At 34.7% G+C, this 24,687-nt stretch overlaps 1 protein-coding gene across 1 annotated transcript; it reads left to right on the top strand.

Annotated features, from left to right (window-relative positions):
- Nucleotides 1-21,811: 21,811 nt before the first annotated feature.
- Nucleotides 21,812-23,779, top strand: LOC149553248 (cytochrome P450 750A1-like). Its single transcript, XM_089788710.1, has 2 exons — nucleotides 21,812-22,859; nucleotides 22,949-23,779. Exons 1-2 carry the CDS (start codon nucleotides 21,954-21,956, stop codon nucleotides 23,558-23,560), a joined length of 1,518 nt encoding a protein of 505 aa, XP_089644836.1. The 5' UTR covers nucleotides 21,812-21,953; the 3' UTR covers nucleotides 23,561-23,779.
- Nucleotides 23,780-24,687: the final 908 nt, after the last annotated feature.

Below are 24,687 nucleotides of genomic sequence, written 5' to 3'. Positions count from 1 at the left end.
ATTTTTATATTATTCTAAAGTGGTGATTATAATGTAAACAACATTATAAGTATTAATAGTGTGATAAAGAAAGTGAATCCGAGGGAAAGAGGAATATGTAAAGACACGAGACTAAATAGAAAGGAAGTGGTAGAAAATCTTTCAAGAATCAGTTATCAAAACTGAATAGTCACGTACATCAAGGAAAGATAAATAGGTTCCAGCAAATGCAAATAGGGTTTTGCTTTTTCTTCTGGCAGCTACAGACTATGTGCTATCAGCAGGGGGAGATTTTTTAGTTCTAAGGGAAAAGAATGCAGACTTTGGAGCTGTAGCAGAATAGAGCTTTACTTGCTAGACTTTGTGTTAGTGATTAAAGAGGAATTTGATTTTGAAATGTAATGTAGAGGAGATGGTTTTCATTTTTTTGATGCATGTGTAATAGGATCTGTGTAGTCTTTTACATCTTAAAGAGGGGATGTTTGAAAGATATCTGCAAATTAGAACTTTGAGTCTATGTAGTTTTCTTTCCACTGATGGTTATGTTGTTGTAACTTTCAATTTTTTATAAGTGTATCAAATGTGCTATTTTCTGAACGCATTTGATATCAAGATCTTCTAGAAGCTTTGATTCGTCTTTTCTTAGGAGAATATAAATTTTTCTTTTGACCTTTGTCCTTTGTAATGCAATGTTTAGTAAGTGAACTTTGTATCATCTGCTGCTCTTTGTTTTTCTTTTCCTTAAGCTATTTGATTTTGCATCTACTCTATGTTTACGGGTAGATGCTTGACATCCTTTCGTGCTTTTTGGTTAAAAGTACCTATAATTAATTCATTGACAAATCTTGCACTGGGAGCTGTACCCGATAAAAATTCAGAGGAAGGTTATCAATCTCATGATAACCTATCCAACTGTTGGTGTTGATCTATCCTCCCATTTGGGCATTCAGGGTCAAATTTGTAGACGTTTTCTCATAGGACAATCTATTCACTAATAGAGAGATGACAAAATAAATTGCTACTTGATAAGATAGGGTTGAGACATACTAGATAGTTGTTTTGTATTTAACTTGTACTCAAAATTTGTAGTTGTCAAAATAGGCTTGGGGAACTTGTGAAATATGATATAAAGAAACAAATGAGTTGACCAAATATCTTTGATTAGGTAAACAACATGTACATAATAGTAAATTCAATTGCATAATCAAACTTCAAAGGAAGAAGATGAAGAGCTTAAAACTTTTTCATGATTACAATTGCATTTTCATATAGTACCTGGAGGAGTAGTCAAAAATTCTAACTAGGTAGGGATAGGTGGAGAACAAGTAGTGAAAGATGTATTCGATGATATAGTACAACAATAATAACAATAGAAACCAATAGACACCATAACTTAAACTAATACAAACCATGATTGATGTTTTGATTTGTTAAAATTCAAATATCGTGCATTTCTAGGTTTTAGAATATATTTTGTATATAGGATCATAAGGAAAACATAGTATTTGAAGTCCATAAATATTAGTAAAGTTACCAATAGTGTAAATGAAAACTTGAGTAAGGGGAATTTTAGAAAATTAAAATCATACATGATGCAAAGTAATGACATAGAAACAGATTTTTTATTTGTTAAAAATTTCTTTTGCAGTGTGAATAAAGATATTTCATCACATATAATGTTTACTATATACATATATGCACTATATGGTCATACATGACAGAGATTTTTGAGAAATATTTCATATTTTATAGTAGCTCCCTACTAGAGGGCATAATCATGGAGCAATTGGTCTGAAGATAAGGAAGCACTAGAAGAGGAGGCAAATGAACTTGTTGGAATATCATTGCATCACAAACATCCAAAATTCTTGATGCATTTTGTGGAGATAGCCAAAAATGGTGAACATGCAAGGCATGGTCTACGATAGATTTGTAATTACTCTTAATTGCAATTTTGAGGGAATAATATAGACATGTAATAACATTGCATGAACTTAGAGATTCAAGGGACACCTATGAGGACACTACTCATCTCTATCACATATGCACTAATGTATACATCATAGTTGTTAGGAGGCTTGAACTAATGCTTTACATATGCATTTTCCATTTGCTTCACAATTTGTACATTCTTAGAAAGGTCCATGTGCAATTGGTGAGGAATTTAGAAACAATGTCCTTGTAGAGTATGGAACTAGATATATATTCCAATAATTCCTTACCCAGAACAATGTGCAATGACTTCTCCACATTTAGACATTCTATGACAAACACATTTTCCAAAGTTTGTGTTTTAATCATGCCAATGATTGGGAAATCCCACTTAGCATTTGGACTTGGAATATAAACTCAGTCACACATCTTCAAAAGAAAAAATCTTCCACAATATATTACAACATCAGATAAGAATAATAAATCCTATGATAGACATCATTTTGTATAATATTTCAAGTGGACCCTAGTGACTATATTTTTGGCTTGACATATGAGAGTATTAAGTATATTATAAATGGACAACTATGAAATCATTTGGTTTTGAATATTTATTGTAGGGGTAGATCATTCAAAAAAATTGGTGGAATCTAAAATTGTATGGAGGCAGAATTAGATGAGATTGGATTGAGCCCCTGGCTAGAGAATCATCATGGTTGGGAGATAATATTTTTATATTATAATGTGGATTACTAAAGGCTTTGAATATTTTTTGTATCATTCTTGATCTTTTTCCAAAGTTAATAATATACATTAAGAAAATGTTAATTAACAATTTTCTTATGTTATGTCGAAAGATTGTAGTTGCATATAAGACTTGTTCAACAAGTATATCAAGAACCATTCAACAAATTTATACAAAATATTCTACACTTTATCTTTGTTAGTGTATAGTACCTCCTTATCCATATTCTTTATTTTGGATAAAAGCTCAGAGAAAAAGAACTCAATCGTTATATGAAAAGATTTAATAGTATTCTTGAAAATAACCTATAAATCTTGGAGTAAATATGTAAGATTTTTTTATAACATTATTCATTCAAAGTACATGCAATATTATAGACCAAGAAAATTAAGTGAAAAAAACTCCTATAGATATTATTAATTGAAAAGATAATAATTAATATAGACACAATGCTATATTTTTTCAAAATCAGCAACCTACTACAAATAAAAAAATATTTCCACTATACAGAACAACTTTGTAAACATTAAGACGATTTCTACAATTAAAAAGAAAATCAATCCTACCATTATGCACAAAATTTTTAATCTAAAATAGGTATATTGAAAAAATAATAAATTGCTTTCTATATTTGCCTTCCTTTTATTTGTTCCTTTTTAAGAAAAAAATTATTCTAGTAAATAGAACTATACTATCTAAATTACACATTCTTACCCATATTAAGCCAAGGATTATTTCCTACCTAGTCTACAATAATAGGCTAAAATTTATATGCAATTCATCGTAAAATAAGGTGTGTCACCTATTTTAGTTGATACATTCTCAAGAGATAAAGATTAAGTGAAAGGTTTTAAAATATGAAGATAAAAAATTTGATCTTAGTAGAAATGATTCAACATTGAAGAATTAACCAATCCATCACAAAATGTATTAGCATAGTTTGCCAAATTGGAAATTTAGAAGGCATAGATTTCTCTCTATCCACTATTGGTTATGGAGAATAGAAATTCTTGATAGTCTATGTTATTCTTGCCTAGCTAAATTGTTTAAATCCATGCCAGTTGACATTGCAATGTTCTAAGCAAGGTCATTGCAATGTGGTAAATTCTCTAAAAATAGAAGTCAATAATATGATGACTAGAAATTCGAGTTCAACTAGCATAAAATGACTATCTAACTAGTAAAAGTAGGAGTCTCTCTAGTAAAAGGAGAAGTGTCAAAAGCAAAAAAAGGAAACTTTCCTTTAAAATGTTTTTTTTTTAAATTGAAGAAAAACAAAACAAAAAATTAGTGCAAGCTATCAGATAATTACCAAACTCAAGATCTATTAATAATTCCCAAGTGGGTATATACAATTCCTGCAAAGTGTGAAACTGATGTGATAAATCCAACTCCCATTCTTGAATCCACTACTTATGATTTGTATCTAATATCCAAAATAGAAAATGGCCATCACTATGACCATTTCTTCCAGCCAATATAAATAGATTTTCTTCATCAGAGTGATAATTAGATGCACAAACTAATAGATTTCCCTCCCATTGAAGGAGGAAAAATATACAATTATCATAACCTACAATTATATGGGAAATGTCATAGTCATCTCTCTCTTTGCTTAGGACCCTAGCTTTCTTTTACATATAGCTTTGTTATTATTTTATTTTTGTGTGGATGTTGCTCTTATTTAAATCCTATATTGTGAAGCATATAATTTATATTTCAATATGGCTTCCCATAGCCAATATCCTCATCCAAACAACCTTTTACTATTTGTTGATAACCATATAAAATATTTCACTTACTCTTAGTTGGGTTGTCCTAATTAGGCTAGTCTACATTGTCAACTAATTGCAAACACCGAGAGTTGGAAAATGCACATGATCAAAAAAATATAGATAGAAGTATGTAGCTATATTTGGAAATAAATACTTTAAATGGATCAAAATATAGACATCAAAAGCAAGAAGGTATAGTGGATGGCTAGCGTGGCAGAAAGCCCGAAACTTCATGTTTTTGCTTAAAGATGTTAGTGTAATGGAAATTTCATTTTTTAAATGTTTATAGGTAACTTGTAAAATTCATAAATTAGAAATCTTACATCTTAATTGGAAGAAGTACATGAAACAACATAGGCAGATTGTATGAGTGCTTAGAAATTTGAGCAATTTAAAGTTGTAAAAGGAAAACTTTGCTAGCATAGCAATCACTTTGGAGTTGTGAAAAGAACTTTGGAATACTTAAAAAATATTTCAGTAGAAGCAATATGCACAACCTAGGTTAATATTATGAACCTTACATAGTTTTATCACTAAGTCAACAATGATTGGGATGAAAAGTGGAAGAAATAATCTTGAAACTAAAAACTATGTGGAGGAAATAAAGATTCAACATAAACTACTTTTAAATTAGGCACTAGATCCTCTTAGATATATTAAGAAACAAATGATTTGTGCATGTTATTATAATGGCTATAATCATTATATAATACACAATATTTAACTAATTTTAAACTTCATGCCAAATACTATGTAACTACTAATAAGAACAGAGCAAATTGGGAGATATGAACTATTGTGAGGAAATTTTAAGCTTGCCCTTAGTTTTTGCATAATTTGGACATTACTCCTCCACACCTTCTTGTTTCAAGATTTTCAATGATAGATTTTAAGTGAACCTTATTTTGTTAGAAGTTAAGACTTATGATTAACATTTACTTATTGCTTTGTACTTCTCTCTGTAGTTATGCCAAATTTCAACTTTGCTAAGGGACCTTTTAGCTATACAATTATGTTAAACAATTCATTTCCTATATAAAAGGTATGAATAAAAATGTTTTACTTTGCCTCAAACTATACGAGAACTTGAAACCTATGTGTTTATAATATATATGCTACATGTTAATTTATGCTTCAACTAGGTAAATAGGTTAGGTAAGAACCATTTGTTATAATCTATGATGTGAACAAACAACCATAAATAGTGACCTATCCTCAAACACATATGTGTACACCACACAAAACATTTTAAAAACAATAAGCATTTTAAAAAACTTCCCTACCCAATTTTTTCCAAACTATGTGCAAGTGATATTTGCTACAAAGAAATGTCTACAGGAAAAAAAAAACTATTTTAACTATTTCTAACAAAAAAGACATCAATCATATAAAGACTTTGAAGATTTTCTTACAGGTACTACAATAATAGTTCAAAACAAAGAACGTTAACTATCAAACTTGAAACAACTATAGCGGCCTCAAATTTGAATAATATGGCTTTGAAAAATAAAGGTAATAGCACAAGTTTCCTACTTGTTCAATTTAAAACTAGATTGAGGGTACATAGAGCCTCTCTTTAGTAGATTATTATTAATAGTCACTAATGTATTATTGCCCTTAATGATGAAGATTTTGAAAATTTAATTGCATGAATTGCCCATTTATTTAACTCAAAGATCTAGATGGAGAGTGCATAGAGCCTTTCTTTAGAAAATTGTTATTAGTCAACTATTTGTTATGGTCATTATGGATCAAAAGCCACATGGAAGAGCTTGCTCCTAGAGACATGTTATCACCAAAGATTATAGATTCCATTTAATATTAATTATTTTTGACATTTGCAGAAGTCACATTAATAAGAAATCTCCCTAGATGATGGAGAAAATGGAAGGAAAATAGCTAAGATATTAACTTTTACTTCTATAGATAATTTGGGATTATCCTAATAGATATTGAAGAAATCTTAAAAGACACAGGAGTTGCCAACCACTTCTTTTCTAGATTTGCAAATACATCACTTAAAATATCACGTTGCATGTGTGGAACTCAATAGCAATTTGATGGTTTTCTTTCATGCAATTTATTCCCTGATTTATATTCAAATTTTTCATAATTTATGCACACATGTGAAGCCACAAGTTGATGAGCATTGATGTAGGAGAACCGTAGGCTTTCTTGCAATCTTGCATGTTCAGATGGATTATGGTTAAGTGTTGAGGAGTATCAAGCTTGGATTTTGGTAGAGCTATATTTTCATGGTTAGGGATGTTTTGGAGACACATTTTATAACCTTGTCTCATGATTTCATAGATATTGGATGGATCATGTTGAAGTTGGAACTATTTGAACCTTGATGTTGGAACTACATTTTTTTGGTTTTTGTGTGCCTGTTATAGAGCATGTAACTAATTTTCCCTAATGAATGAGAAGTTTTAAACTTTATGATTTGAAAAGGGCCTATATTAGTATCTATGGTCAAGTACACAAATTCTAACTCTTTGTAGTTTGGGAAATATGGCAATTCTCCTATAGTATCGATTCCTAGTAGACTACACAACAATTTTTTGTGGGTGACTTTCAAGATGGATGCACACTTTTCCTTGAGGAATTAGGCTTTGTAAATTTAAGAGGTTGTAGAGGACCTATATTTCTACCTATAGCTCAAAGCATGAGTTCAAACTCAATCAAAGCTAGGAGATATTGTGATTTTACTCGAATATCAATTTTTGGACATTTAATTGTTGTTGCGGGCTGACTTGTGGCATTTAATTTATTTATTTTTATTTAATTTATTTTTATGGGCCAACTTTTGGCTTAGATTAGTATATTTAGGGGTATTGAGGAGTTCTTTTAGTCATTATGGATTTTGGAGAGAAAGAATAGATGTGAATTTGGAGCAGAGCTAGAGTTGTGGCTTAGGAACAAGAGGATCTCTTGGTGGACCTGAGGGAACAAGTGTGGATTCTTCTTGGTGTTCTTATCTAGTTGTGTATCTAGACTTGCTAAGATTGGTTGTAAGTTGGATCTTGTTGGATCTTGCAAAACTGATTTTTAAATTTTCTATTTGGCCCTAACTCAGAAGGCCTTACAGCTAGGCATATTGGATGTAATTAGTTATCTATTATAAATCAAGTATTATAATTTGGTATCAAATCTTGCATTATTGTTTCTTGTTTTTGTACTTCTATTTTGTGGTTGTATAGCTAGGGGCTAGGACATCTCCTTTGGGGATTCTCATATCTTGCACTGGGGCAGGTGGTATCAGAGAGAAGGTTGTTCCTGAGTGTGTAGATAGATCACTTAAACTGAGGCAATTTGCACTAGGACTTGGGTTGAAGAAGGTTGATCTTATGGCTGATTGATCTTCTTGATTGGTGGATTTCTTTCTTAGGGTTTGGTAAAATTTTGGAAGATTCCTCCCAAAGGATTGGACCCTAGGGAAATTTTTGATCTTAATGATATTGTAGAAGAATAGATCTCAGAAAAGATGAGAGCAGAGTTTAGATTTGAGATTACATTGATGAAGAGTAACATGATTGCTAAAATTTTAAGTGCTTTAGGTGGTGCACCTAGACATATGGGTACTGAATATGGTTATGAGGAAGCTACTAAAGACTTTTAATTTCCTAAATCAAGTGGTGAGGTCAAAACTAATCGTATGGAAAGACCTCGATCTGGATCTCAGTTGAAGGTGAAGCATAAGATGGAGGTTTCTAATTTTTTAGGCACTTTGAATCCTGAAGGCATGATTGATTGAATTGGTGAATTGGAAGACAACCTTGAGCTTGAGGATATTAAGGATCCACTCAAAGTATGGTTAGCACAAACTAAGTTGAAGGGACTTGCAGCTCTTTGGTGGAAGGAACTACAAAGAGAGAGACAAAAGGAAGGTGAAATGAAGATCTCTAGATGGAGATTGGGTGACTAAGTTGAAGGCTAAGTTCATTCCTACTGATTATGAACTTGAGTTGTTTAATAAATTGCAAAATTTGAAGCAAAAGGATATGACTATGAAAGATTATATAGAGGATTTCTATAAGTTGACTATTCGGTTTGGGCATAGAGAACTAGCAAAAGAGAAGGTAGCTAGATATATTAATGGTTTGAGATTCAATATTTAGGATCAAGCTGGTATGCTGAATATTTCTTCAATTGAGGATTCTTATCAGTATGCTTTGAGAGTAGAAGAGAATTTAAAGAGGAAGAATCAAGGTAATTCCTGAGGGAAGGAGAAGCAAGATAGTTCAACACAAGTTAAACCAAAAGAAGAAGGTGAACCAAAACCTGCTGATGAGAAAAAGAGGATAGGTGGAGGTAGGTTTAGAGGTAATTGTTTCAAGTGTGGTAAAAAAGGGAATAGATCTTTTGAATGTCTGATTGGTAGGAAAACTGTTGTTGTGAATGAGGTTGAAGTCTAGGGTAGTTAGCCTGAGCAAGGAGAAAGCTTTTTTGGCTCAACGAGTACTGGTTGGTGAGAGCGTATTGGTTTCTTTTCAGAGGACTAGTTTATTCAAAACTTGTTGTAAGTCTAGTGGTAAAGTCTACAAAGTGATTGTGGATGGTGGTAGTACTGATAACCTTGTTGTTGAAGAGATGGTTCAGAAGCTTGGTTTAAAGAGAATGAGATATCCTTATCCTTATAGAATTGGTTGGCTACAAGGTGAGCACGCTTTGGAAGTGAGGGAGCAATGCCTTGTTGATTTCTAGATTGGGCAATCTAAGGATCAAGTTTTGTCTGATATTGTGGATATGAACAGTTGTCATGTGTTACTCGACAGACCTTGGCAGTATGATTGCAGGGTTGTGCATGATTGTGTTAGGAATGTGTTTACTGTTGAGAAAGGTGGTAGGAAGTTTTCCCTAATTCCTATGCAAAATGAAGACCTTGGTAGGAGGAGCCTGAACATTGGTAGCTAAGTTGAGTTGACATATTTTGAGAGGGTTGGAGATCAACATGGAAAGTAGACTTATTGAACACCCATGGTGGATGTGAAGAAGAAGAAGAAAAACAAGGGAAAGAGTGTGCAAGTTGAAGACTTGGAGGAGGTGTATGTGAAGAACCAATTTGGGATTTATGTGTTGAATCCCAGAAGATGTTCTTCCAATTACTAGAACATCTTTTCAAACCTGGGGTGTCTGATGTAGGAGCATCCTAGGCTTTCCTGCAATCCTAGATGTTTGGAGGGATTATGGTTAAGTGTTGGGAAGTATCAAGATTGGATTTTGGTGAGTCTATATTTTCATTGTTAGGGATATATTGGAGACACATTGGAGAACCTTTCCTCATGGTTTCATAGAGATTGGATGGATTGTGTTGAAATTGAAACTATTTGAACCTTGCTACTGGAATTGCATTTTTCTAATTTTTGGGTGCTTGTTGCAGAGCATGTAACTAATTTTCCTTAATTAATGAGAAGCTGCACACTTTTGGGTTTGAAGAGTGTCTAGATTAATATCTATGATAAAGTGCATAAGGTCTAACTCTTTATAGTTTTGGAGATATGGCAATTCTCCTACAATATTGATTCTTGATAGACTGTACGATAGTTTTTTGTGGGTGACTTTCAAGATACATGCACAGTTTTCCTTGAGGAATAAGCCTTTGTGCATTTAAGAGGTTGTAGAGGACCTATTTTTGTACCTATGGTTTGAAGCATGAGTTCTAACTCAATCAAAACTAGGAGATATTGTGGTTTTACTCAGATACTAATTTCTAGACATTTAATTATCGTTGCAGGTTGGCTTGTGGCATTTAATTTATGTATTTATATTTAATTTGTGTTATGGGCTGACTTGTGGCTTAGATTAGTATATGTAGGGGTCTTATGGAGTCTTTTAGTCATTGTGGAGTTTGGATAGAAAGAGTAGATGCAAATTTGGAGTAGAGCTAGAGCTATGGCTTAGGAACAAGTGGATCTCTTGGTGGACCTGCAGGTACAAGTGTGGATTCTTCTTGGTGTTCTTATTTAGTTGTGTATCTACACTAACTGAGATTGGTTGTAAGTTGGATTTTGTTGGATCTTGTAGAACTAATTTTGTAATTTTCTATTTGGCCCTAACCTAGAAGGCCTTACAACCCAGCATATTGCATGTAATCACTTATCTATTATAAATCAAGTATTATAATTTGGTATTAGATCTTGCATTATTGTTTCTTGATGTTGTGTTTCCACTTTGTGGTTGTATAGCTAGGGGCTAAGACATCTCCTTTGGGTATTCTCCTTCCTTGCACTATGTCAAGCATGCTATCAGTAAGAAAGGTACTTTCAAATTTTCCAATTAAGGATCTTCGATACCTAATGCTAGTTATATTAATTTATTAGTCAAAAAAAATGATAGAGATTTTTAAAATTATCGAGAAAAACACAACATGTGGCAACTTTGGACTATAGTGACAAGGTAACCTCTTAAGTGGACTAAACAATAGTCTAAAATGCTACCTAGGGTAGGTATAAGAATTCTAGAAATGAAGTTAATTGTTAAAAAATTAAATGTCTTAACAAGCATCTAAGAATGGTGCCTCGTCAATAAAAGAAATGGACAAGTATGAGGAAAACATGTATAACCAGGAGAACTAGACAAATAACACCTAAATCAAAAAAAGAAACTTATCAAAAGAATAAAAATTATGAGAAAAATGCAATGAATCTAGCTTAATCAGATCATTATAGCAAAAACTATTTGAAAATTGCAGTAAATCATAACTTCTCAACACTTGACCATGTGAGAAATTTTTTACACTTAAAAACACACTGCTTCTTAAATCCCAAATCTATAGGAGCTTAATGAAGAAAATAGTTATGACTGATTTATTTTCTAAAAGTTGGAAAATTACTTTGGAAAAATGAGAGGTATTTATGGGATAGATTGTCTAATTGCCAATACACAAAAGCGATAATGTTTTTCTTCTTTGGTAATTCATTCCATCAAACCACATGGGCATTTTTTTCACTTTGCATCCTATGTCTAAACTATTCAATATCTGATGTAGACAGCCTGACATTTTCTAGTGGGGCATGTCAAACCCAAAACTATATTTGGTGATTTACTTACATGACTACAAGCTCATGCAATGAAGGCCCATCTGATTCAACCTTTGAGCTCCTTAACAAATAGAGTTTGAGTAAGTCTAGTTGATAAATAAAGAGTCTGTTGTAGAAAGGAATTGGAGATATTTCTTTCTTGACAAAGAAAGTGAGACTGTTTAAGAAAAATTAATTTTAGAATACTATTCTTTTATGACAAAGAAACTCTTTTCTTCCCCAAAAAAAAGAAATAGCATCAGGTTTTGGGTGTGTGCAGGATCATGGTGTACCAAACTATGGCCTTAAGTGGCAGTGAAAAACCAACAAATCAGGGTTATGTCAACTTGACACATAATTTTAAAGTGGTTATGGACTTTATATCAAAAAGTTGTAAGAAAATAATCTGCAGGAAATTGAACATAGCTTCTAAACTACTAGACCTTATCTAGAGAAAAAAATAATTGACTGGTCAAAAGTTTGAATTTTAATGCAGTATTACAAAAATTTTAGGGCAAAAATAAAAAGTGTTTGTATGTCTAACCACCTTAATCAAAATCAAATGATAATATTTTTAAAATATAAATATAGATATAAAAAGTAGACTCATTCTCGGATGTGACGCATATTTTTGGGTATTTTAATTCCAAATAAATAATTAAATATGAATTTTCTACTAAAGTATTTTTTGAAAAAAAAACTCCTGTGTCTGACCACATTAACTAATAGAAAATTTTACCAAACTTAATTTATTTTATTAATTTTTTCTTATACTAGGTGAAGCATAGAATGTGACGCAACTTTTGGATTTTAAAAATATTATACCACTTGGAAGTTATAGCTATTGTTCAATCAGTATGTCAATCAACACTTTACAATAACCTTCGTTGAAAATTAACTAATAAATACTTATCGAATGCAAAATTTGATAGCAATTATATAGATGGAATCATGAGAGTGGTATAAAAAATCCCTTTTTGTTTCATTCAATTTTGATCAAAATAACATTGTCAGATGGCTACCTGAAGACTGAGTGTTAGTGAAACCCTTCTCAAACATGTTTTTTGGGTTGACCCAATAGGCTTGGTAAATACCAGGCCTAATCGAACATCTGATTTGAAATCAGATATCCAATCATGTCCAGTTATTTTCCACACCAATTTGGAGGAAAATTTGAGAGGAAATAAATTTAAGAGGGAAATGTTAGACTGTTTTAGAGGGAAATTTATTTCGGGAATGTGTAGACATTGATATTATTATTATTATATATTATTATAATTATTATTATATTATAGTCATATGTATGATTATTATTATTAAATATATATAGTAATATTATACGAATAAATTATTATATATAATAATTTATATGGTTATTATTATTATTAAATCCATAATCTAGTAACATATATGATTATTATTGTTATATAATCTGATAATATATTATTATTATATTAAAATATAAAATATTATATAATTATTATATATAATATTGTCATGAAATGCATCATTTCAACCCTTAGCGCCCCTAGTGACCCCTTTCGACGATGTCCCAATGGGTCCTTAGGGGTCCTAGGGATATACATTGTCATGGAATGTGTCGAAAGGGGTAATCGATCATCCTATTACCCCCTTTGACCCATATAAATGATAAATATGTCCCTAGGGGTCCTAGGACCCCTAGGGACATATGTCATCATGGAATGGGTCGAAAGGGGTCATAGGCCATCCTGTGACCCCCTTCGACCCATATAAATGACTCTAATATGCCCTTAGGGGTCCTAGGACCCCTAGGGACATATTTCGTCATGGAATGGGTGGAAAGGGGTCATAGACCATCCTGTTACCCCCTCCGACCCATATAAATGAATCTAATATGCCCCTAGGGGTACAAGGACCCCTAGGGACATATGTCGTCATGGAATGGGTCGAAAGGGGTCATAGGCCATCCTGTGACCCCCTTGGACCCATACAAATGACTCTAATATGCCCTTAGGTTTCTTAGGACCCCTAGGGACATATGTCATCATGGAATGGGTCAAAAGGGGTCATAGACCATCTTGTGACCCCCTTTGACCCATATAAACAAATCTAATATGTCCATAGGGGTCCTAGGACCGCTAGGGACATATTTTGTCATGGAATGAGTTGAAACAGGTCATTGGCCATCCTGTGACCCCCGTCGACCCATATAAATGAATCTAATATGCCCCTAGGGACATATTTCATCATTGAATGGGTCAAAAGGGGTCATAAGCCATCCCGTGACCCCCTTCGACCCATATAAATGACTCTAATATGCCCCTAGCAGTCCTAGGACCCCTAGGGACATATGTTGTCATAGAATGGGTGGAAAGGGGTCGTAGGCCATCTTGTGACCCCCTTCAACCCATATAAACGACTATAATATGCCCTTAGGGGTCCACATATGTCGTCATGGAATGGGTCAAAAGGGGTCAAGCCATCTTGTGACCTCCTTTGACCCATATAAATGACTATAATACGCCCTTAGTCATGGAATGGGTTGAAAGGGGTCATAGGCCATCTTGTGACCCCCTTCGACCCATACAAAGGACTATAATATGCCCCTAGGGGTCCTAGGACTGCGGACCCTTAGGGACATATGTCGACATGGAATGGGTCAAAAGGGGTCATAAACCATCTTGTGACCCCCCTCGACCCATATAAATGACTATAATATGCCCCTAGGGGTCCTAGGACCCCTAGGGACATATGTCATCATGGAATGGGTCGAACGGGGTCATAGGCCATCCTATCACCCCCTTTGACCCATACACATGACTATTATATGCCCCTTAGGGTCCTAGGACCCCCTGGGGCATATGTCATCATGGAATGGGTCAAAAGGGGTCATAGGCCATCTTGTGACCCACTTCAACCCATATAAATGATTCTAATATGCCCCTAGGGGTCATAGGACCCCTAGGGACATATGTCGTCATGAAATGTGTTGAAAAGAGTCATAGGTCATCTTATGACCCCCTTGAACCCATATAAATGATTCTAGTATGGCCCTAGGGGTCCTAGGACCCCTAGCAACATATGTCATCATGGAATGTGTCGAAAGGGGTCATAGGTCATCTTGTGACCCCCTTCAACCCATATAAATGAGTCTAATATGTATGTCATCATGGAATGTGTCGAAAGGGGTCATAGGTCATCCTGTGACCTCCTTAAACTCATATAAACAATTCTAATATGTCCCTAAGGGTCCTAGGACCCCTAGGGACATATGTTGTCATGGAATGTGTCGAAAGGGGTCATAAGTCATCCTATGACCCTGTTCAACCCATATAAACAATTCTAATATGTCTCTAGGGGTCCTAGGAGCCCTAGGGACATATGTCATCATAGAATGTGTCGAAAGAGGTCATAGGTCATATAAATAATTTTGATATGTCTCTAGGGGTCCTAGGACCCCTAGGGACATATGTCATTATAGAATGTGTCGAAACAGGTCATAGATCCTCCTATGACCCCCTTCGACCCATATAAACGATTCTGATATGTCCCTAGGGGTTGTCCTAGGACCCCTATGGACATATGTCATCATGGAATGTGTCGAAAGGGGTCATAGGTCATCCTATGACCTGCTTCGTCCCATATTAATGATTTTGATATGTCCCTAGGGTTCATAAGACTTCTAAGGATATATGTCATCATGGAATGTGTCGAAAGGGATCATAAGTCATCCTATGACCCCTTTGACCAATATAAATGATTCTGATATGTCTCTAGGGTTCCTAGGACCCCTAGGCACATATGTCATCATGGAATGTGTCAAAAGGGGTCATAGGTCATCCTATGACCCCCTTCGACTCATATAAATGATTCTAATATGTCCCTAGGGGTCTTAGGACCCCTAGAGACATATGTCATTATGGAATGTGTTGAAAGGGTCTATGACCCCATTCGACCCATATAAACTATTATAATATGTCACTCTTTAGGTGTCTTAGGACCCCTAGGGACATATGTCATCATGGAATGTGTCAAAAGGGGTCATAGGTCATCTTATGACCCCTTTCAACCCATATAAACGATCCTAATATGTCCCTAGGGGTCCTAGGACCCCTAGAAACATATGTTGTCATGGAATGTGTCGATTCCTTTCAACCCATATAAACAATTGTAATATGTCCCTAGGGGTCCTATGACCCCTAGAGACATATGTCATCATGGAATGTGTCAAAAGGGGTCATAGGTCATCATGTGACCCCCTTCAACCCATATAAATGATTATAATATATCCCTAAGGGTCCTAGGACCCCTAAAGACATATGTCATCATGGAATGTGTCAAAAGGGGTCATAGGCCATCGTATGACCCCGTTCAACCCATATAAATGATTCTAATATGTCCCTAAGGGTCCTAGGACCCCTAGGGACATACATCATCATGGAATTCTTTGAAAGGGGTCATAGGTCATCTTGTGACTGCCTTCGACCCATATAAACGATTCTAATATGTCCCTAGGGGTCCTAGGACCCCTACAGATATATGTTGTCATTGAATGTGTTGAAAGGGGTCATAGGTCATCCTATGGCCCCTTTCGACCCATATAAATAATTATAATGTGTCCCTGGAGTTCCTAAGACCCCTAGCAACATATGTCGTCATGGAATGTGTCAAAAGGGGTCATAGGTTGTCCCGTTACCCCCTTCGACCCATATAAATGATTCTAATATGTCTCTAGGGGTTCTAGGACCCCTAGGGTCATATGTCATCATGGAATGTGTTGAATGGGGTCATAGGTCATCCGGTGACCCCTTTCAACCCATATAAATGATTCTAATAGAAATAATATAGTAAAAATAATAATAATATAGTAAAAATAATAATCATATAGTATAATAATCATATATATATTATATTTATAGATTATAATAATAGTAACATAATATATTATTATATATTAATAACATAGGTCATTATAATAATATATGATAGATTATAATTTATAGATGATAATAATAATAATATGATATATTATTATATATTAATAGATTATATATTATATCTTTACATATTTAATAACTCAAATTAGTCATATAACTCACAAATTCATTTTTCCCTCCAATTTTTTTGTCGCTAGTATTGGATATCAAATATGAATCGGATATTCGTTATGAAATCAGATATCCAATCTCAAATCGAATATTCGATAAGGCTTGGGCCTTACTTTCTAGGTTTGGTAGCTAGATAGGTGAAAGAAATTCAGAGTGGATCTTGATGCGCTTTTAGAAATCTTCAAACTCTTTTTTTTTCGTATTGCCACTTTTTGGCACACCATGATCCTACACATACCCTTTTCTTAGATTGTCTTGTGAAGAATAGATGAACAACATTTTTGGAGTTAATGTTGTTCCCCAAAAAATTAGAGATACAAACATGCCTATTGGTATATTTAGTTTTAGTTACCAAAATACTTTGTCAAAACAAAAATAATAACTACAAACATGATTAAAAAAACTCAAAGACCTAACAAACATGCTTTCCATAAATGGAAAAATGAAATAGACAGATATCTAAAGCAACCCCTCTGCAAATATGTGGAGTACGGATTAATACATCACAATGGATTCATCTATTACCTTCAAAACTCACTTTGAATATATAAATTATAGACGAGAAGAAATAACATTGCCCCAGGTATTATTTCCCAGCAACTAAATGCAACCACACTTTATTTCTCCACAAACCTATACACACCCAATAAAGAGAAGATTGGATGAAACAACTTTAGACCCAACTGCTAATGTATTCTAATCATTTTGGGCCAAAAAATCTTAGGCATGGGAAAAACCATATCAAATATCCAAAACTATATGACAAATCACACTATGCAAAGAAATATTGTTGGGTCTTAATTTTAGAGAAACGTACCTTTACGAAGCACACTTAAGCTAGAATCGCCTCACTGCATATATGCACAAGACAACAAAGATGATATTATAGAGTCAATAAATATTTTCCCACATTAAACAACTATTGCAAACAAAATAGATTGCAAGAGTTAGCTGGTAAAGCTTAGCACTTTCTCTATGCACAACACATAGCAACCATGTGAACTAAGAAACCAACATACCTTTCTATAAATGCCACAAAGACACACTCTCCCAAGGATTAATTGCTCTATACCCAAATGCAGACACTTGTGTGAATTTTCCAATAATTACTGGCACCTTGCAACAATGAAGTAAGGCAATGCATTTCTTGTCCACAAAACAAGATTTCATGAGATTGTGTTTCATTCCATGTCAGAAAAAAAAAGGAATGACAAGTAATTTGAAAGTCACTAACCATAATTTGCTCACCTAACACAAATTTATGCAATCCATGCAATCTGAAATTAAATGAGTTGTATTGAAAAAGATTTTATTAGACATTGCCTACGTTTGTCACAGAAAACTTAAAAAATCATACATTGCAAAAAAAAATGTGAAAGCCCTACTATTCACGTAACGGGTTGATAGCCATTTGACAAGTAATGATTCTAATTAACAACTCAATCCGAAGCAAAAATATTATCAAAAAGTTTTTTTATATTTTAAATAACTATTCCTATTGGTCAACATTAAAATAAAAAAGCACCCAGTCAGATGCTATAGTATCCTGCCAAAAGGCAGGAACTTAGAATGCAACGATGATAGCAAAGATAATTTGATTGAGAAGTAAAGAAATGTTATAGTAAACAGAGTCCATATTGCACAGAATCTGATGATATCAAATCTTTTAAAATTGGGAAAAAATATTATTAAATTATTTTTTAGCTTACTGTTATATCATTTTTATTATATCATAGGCATTCCCTAAATGAGATTGAGAAGCTAGAATATCAATCCAATGGTTTAAAACATAGATGAGGCCTTGACGACCATGGAAGTCTTATGGGCCGTTGGATTGCTTATTCATTGTTTTAGATTTTTTCAACTAAAGACATGGAGTGGGCCATGTGAATAACCAATGGCAGCTGATACAATATTGTTTCCTTACAACTACTCTAAGCTGAAAGTAGATGGCTAGCTTTATAGGCTTGCCTCACATCTAATCATTCACTCCAAACTATACTAGTTGATGTCGCTATCAATGGGAGATTATAATGATGTCGATGTGACTATTAGTAGCAATTGAAATGCTAGTGTTAGCTGGTATACAAATAGTTAACATTTTGATGTATATGTGATAGTTAATTTTGGGATGCTTCTTGGTGGAAACTTTTTTTGTGGGCTTGTTGTTCCTAAGATCCATAGTAGGAGCCCCTTGTGGAATGACAACCAAAGCCTCTCTTCTGCATTGATTAAAATCATCCTGAACTGACTTGGGTATGAACATTTTATCAACGTCATGGATAACACCACCGGGCCTAATGACCACATTGGGTTGTGATATGTAAGCCAGATCTACAATCTTCTTACCCACTTTCTCAGACAACCTCAGCCCATACTAAGCCAATGTCTCACGAACCTTGTTCCCACATTATTCCGCAACAATCCTGCTTGGCATAACATGGAACATAAGTAGCTTTCGCAATGACTTGAGATTCCTAGGCTCGTGCAAAAACTGCTTGGATTCAGGATCCAGCTTCCTCTCCAGCACAGCATTTTGGGACACAAAGATTGTAATATTGCTACCACCCACAACTTCTTCTAGAGGTTGGAAGAGGAATGCATTCTCAAAAAGCTCAGCTAGTTCAGTATAATGCGAATCCAACAATGCAACCAATACCGAGTTGGAGCTGATTGCCAGTTGAGAGGACAATGAGGAAGACAATCTAGCTAAAGCCTAAGCGTTTGAAGTCATCCCAGATGAGGATTTCTCAACTTCTTGACCTATAATAACAAGAACTAGGAAGAAACCCAAAACACCAGATTTGAGGCAATCCATTAACAAAAATATCTCTCGGGCCTACAGAAAACACAAATGGGTGTCTAGATTTGTGACCAAGAGTTCCAACTTAACTCACATGCTAAAATCCGTAAAGCTTTAGATACAAGATAACTTTGATTATGTAAAATTCTCTCTGCTCCTGCACCTCCTTGGCCAAAAGCCAAGCCAACAAAGAATGATTGTCCTGGATAATTATACGGGTCAAATGGCTTTTCTCTCCGTCAAGCCGACAGGTTTAGGTTCAGCTACCAAGGCTAAGGTCAGGAATAGCATTTCCACTGACTCAGAGGCAATCGTAGGTCTAGCCAACAGTGAGCTTGAATTTCCATGTAGACTTGTAGAATTCAACCCGTACATTAGACCTTGGTCAAGGATAAGGCGTGAGGTTTAATTTCTCTTATCTTTCTTTATTTTTCAATTCTTTTTAATAATTTATTTATTTACTAGATAATATTTCCCTTGGATTCCCTAACAATTGTATAGAATTTAATACTATTCATTTCTAGCACATTGGATTGGGTTTACGAGTGCATGAGACTATAATGTACACTTTGATTTGAGCTTAATTAGATTGTGGGGTGAGTTGATATTTGTCCAAGTTAACTTTCTCATATAGAATTCTTAATTTGTATGTGAAATTTGTCAATTTTTTAACTGTAATTTTATAGGTCAGTGAAGAGCTCAAAGCTAATCTTTTTTCCACACTTACAGGACTCTCTATAGAACTTGTAGAGTTTGAGGTGGTGTAAAAGTGTTATTTTGAGACATTTGTTGAAACCAGTTATGTTCACCTCTTACTAGTTGCTTGCTAATTTTTTATATTTTTTACACAAATGAACCAATCAACAATGGAGAGAGCTAAAAAATGATCAACTATCAATACATGTGTGATCGACTTTTAGTACACATGCTATCATTTTTGGGTGCTCTTTATGAGTAGTAATGGGGGGATCTATAATGGTAGATGTAGTGGTCATTAGAACATGGGTGGCTACTGGATTGTTTCCCCTATATTGGAGAAGTATTAAGACTTGAACTTGACAATTTATTTAATATTTAATATATTTATTCCTCTATAAACTTGTCTCCATGCATTGATATTACAGCTTTTCTTACTTTGATTTCCCTACATGGAAATTTTAGTTTTATATACACCTCTATGTCAAGTGTATTGGTATCTAATTCAATGGAAGAAAGCAACGAAAAAATATAAGCTTTATCATGTTTGATTTCTATAAATTTTATAAAGTAAGAAAAATATACAAGTGTCTATATATATATATATATATATATATATTCAAGATAATGAGAATGATAGTTAGAGCATGAGTTAATTAGTGGCACAATCATAATTGACAAGTCATCATTTTCTTACTTAGAATTTATCTTGGATTTTGAAGAGATTTCTTGTCATCAGTATACATTAGCTACATGAATGTCTAGTTAGCAGAGTTGGACTTGACAGTAAACCTAACCAAATAACATTTTTGTTGACCCACTTCTAAAAACTATAAACTAGACCTTCACAGGTTAGATCTCAACATACATTGTAAGGGAAAAGAAAGGGAAGATTTATAAGAGAAAACTATGGAGATGTAGGGAGTTAAAGGTGTAGGAAGAGGGTGATGGAAAGAAATGGATAGAATGAGAAGATGTAAAAAAATAGATAGAGAGATATGGAGATATGTATATCAATAGGTAAAGATTAAAAAATAACTAGGGAGATATAAAGTATGGAGATGTAGAGAGTTAAAGGTATAGGAAGAGACTGATGGAGAGAAATGGATAGAGTGAGAAGATGTCAAAAAATAGATAAAGAGATATGGAGATATGTATATCAATAGATAAAGATTAAAAAATAACTAGGGAGATATAAAGTAAAACATAGAGAGGAGAGAGGGGAAGATAAAGAGAAAAAGATATGGAGAGTGAGATAGATTAATATAGAAACAAGGAGATATATAAAGTATGGGAGGGAGAAATGGAAAAAATGACAAATACATACTTAGCGTACTAAGGTGAGATTGCTAGTAATAATAATATAAAGTCCATGGTGGAGAAAGCATGTAGCTGTATTCAAACCGTCTAGAGTCGAAAAAATAATTTGTTTTTGTTTTTGGAGCATCGTGCTATATCCTTTTAATAAAAAAAGGATCTTAATCACCGAATTCGTTGACCTTACTGCTATATCATTATAGTAATACAAGAATGATGTGATCTGAAGCACGTTATTTCCTTGGCCTTGGCACTTTATCATTTGTCTAATGCGAAGATGCCCCGATCTTATCGGAAAGCAGAGAAGTTGACGTGCCTCGCACTGAGAAGGAGAGGCAAATGAATCTCCTCGTCATATCATGTCGCGGAGATAGGGTTTGGGAACCGATGTTTCGATCTGATCAGATTATACTTTACTTCCTAGTCAATGTCAGATTGCAGTTATTTCCCCGATTTGAACACCCATTTTTTTACTCCAAGCATACAGGAATAAAATATTCCCCTAGCCCTGTCCAATTATTTGAGCCTAATTCATAAAATTGTTTCGTGGGTTTCCATTCATTGCAAGGTTCAAGCTCTTTTGTTTCTGTTAGCATGGAATCCCTCAATCTGAATGACGCAATCACAGTAGGATTTGGGGTAATCTTTCTCCTTTACTGCTTTTTGTATAAGGCGAAGGGAAATGGGAAGTTGCCCCCTGGGCCACGTCCATGGCCTCTCATTGGAAGTCTCCATCTCTTGGGAAACCTTCCTCACCAGTCTCTTACCATGCTTGCAAAGAAATATGGGTCCATTATGTTCCTACGTTTGGGCTCCGTCCCCACTGTTGTGGTATCTTCTCCTGCCATGGCCAAAGAGTTCCTCAAAACCCATGATTTGGCCTTTGCAACGAGACCCAACTGTGCACATGGGAAATACATATGCTATGAGCATCAAGACATATCGTTTAGCCCCTATGGATCATACTGGAGGCACATAAGAAAGCTGTTTACGGTGGAGCTGCTCACAGTCAAGAGACTCGACTCTTTCAGATTCGTGAGAGAGGAAGAAGTTACGGCCATGGTGAACTCCATCTGGCAAGAAAGCGGAAAAGGAGAGAAGTATGTGGATGTAAAGAAGAGGATCTCTTCCCTCACACAAAATAACACTACCAGAATGTTTGCCAGCAGAACATACTCCGACGACGACTTGAGTGGAGGGATTGGCTTCAAACAAATGGTGGACGAGATATTCGCTTTGGCCGGTGCAGTTTGCGTTGGTGATTTCATTCCTTCTCTCGACTGGCTCGACTTGCAAGGAATCCGTGGTCGAATGCAGGCCGTGAACAAAGTATTCGATGGATTTGCTGAGAAAACAATCGACGAGCACATTCAGCGTAGATTGGAGAAAGGAAATCCCAAGGAAGGAGATCGCGTTAAGGATTTGGTAGACGTGATGCTCGACATGGCCGAGACGGAGGATCAAACAATCTCGCGCGTCAACATGAAAGCACTTATCTTGGTATGTTAAAAAAATCTCACGGATCTGCTATATCATGTTTACCAATTTTAGCATAATTTGACTCAAGAAGAAAAAGGAAATTTGTGCAGGATAGTTTATCAGCGGGAATCGAGACATCGGCGACAACAGTAGAATGGGCAATGACTGAACTGCTGAGGAATCCGGCAACGCTGGCACGAGCACAGAGAGAGATTGAATCTGCAATTGGCAAAGAGCGCAGAGTCAAGGAAAGTGACGTCATGGGTTTAGATTACTTGAAATGCGTGGTAAAAGAAACGTTTCGGCTTCATCCGCCACTTCCTCTGCTAATTCCGCACGAATCGATGGAAGGGTGCAGCGTGAGAGGATATTTCATTCCGCCAAAGACACGGTTGTTTGTGAATCTGTGGGCAATGGGAAGGGACGAAGAGGTTTGGGAAGACGCCGATCAGTTCAAACCAGAGCGGTTTATGGGGAGTAGCAAAGATGTGAAAGGCCAGGACTTCGATCTGCTGCCGTTCGGAACAGGAAGAAGAGGATGCCCTGCGATTACAATGGGAGTTTCTGTTGTTGAGTTGGCACTTGCTCAGCTTGTTCATTGCTTTGACTGGACTGCGGAAGGTGATGTGGATGTGGCGGAAGAGTTTGGATTAACTGTGCCCAGAAAGACTCCACTGCTTGTCCGCCCTTCATGGAGGCTCGCAATTGAATGCCCCATTTAAGAGAGAGGGTCTTTCCGTGGGTATGGCATACATGGTATTATTATCGGATTTAGTTTTATCTCCTCTATGTTATTCCCCCATCTGCACTACCTAGTCGACAGCTCCTGCGTCTCCTAATTGATTTCATAAAACCCCGCTTGAGTGGTTTACCCATTAATAATATTTGAAATTAACTTTATAGAGAAGATATTAAGAGAGCATGGAGAAGATATTAAGAGAGTTTGGATTGTCTCTATAAACCTATATTTAAAAGAAATTATTATAAAGTGATATGATTAAATTAGGCAGGTCTTATGGGCACCTACTTTAAAAAAAATAAAAATAGAGCGGGTACCGCTGATATTTTATAGGGATATTTAGAAAGGGAAGTGGTCTTATGAATTTGTATGTGAATCCACTTCCAAAAAATTAGCTTCTAAATTCAAGGAATTGTTTGTCTCATGAATTGTAAAAATAAAAATTAAATTTACTCATAAATTTGTTTGGTGGGATTTCATTTTGGTGGGAAAATTATGTGGAGGTTGTTCACAAATGAATTCTTCCCTAAGCTTGTGGGGCTAAATCCAACCCCACCCCTTTTTCACCTGCTCAAATTGAGAGGTTAAAAATTTGAGGCTCCTATTTTGTAGGAAAAGATTCCAATTAAACCTTGAGTCCCCCTAAAAAATTATCAATGAGCCACCCATTCCACAAAAATAGAGCCCAAGCCCCTGGCATGAGACCCTTGCCTTAGTGTTCTTTTTGTTCAATGAATTAGCATAAAAGACTTCTAGTGTTAACAAAAATATGAAAATGAACATTTAACATTTGGAGAGGGAGAGATTTCTGAATTTGATATTAATTTCATAATTAGGATTTTTGGTGGGTTGTAGATGGTAAGAAAAAATTTTGGTTGTAAAAATTTGTTGGATTTTAACATCTAAATGAATACACACCTAATATTGTCATATTCTCCACAGGCGGTAATTTTTTTAATGTTCCACTTAATTGATTCAATAATTTTATTTATATAATTAATTAGTCTCAGATATTCAAATTTCGAATTCAGTATTTCCCCAATTTCTATAAGTGAACACTTTTAATTAATTATTTAATTATTATTTCCAAATTATTATTCTTTAGAGATT

This window comes from Cupressus sempervirens, chromosome 6 (assembly GCF_028749045.1).
Source record: "Cupressus sempervirens isolate cs-2001-9-10 chromosome 6, ASM2874904v1, whole genome shotgun sequence".
Taxonomy (NCBI): domain Eukaryota; kingdom Viridiplantae; phylum Streptophyta; class Pinopsida; order Cupressales; family Cupressaceae; genus Cupressus; species Cupressus sempervirens.
This window is presented reverse-complemented; position numbering and strand designations above follow the sequence as displayed.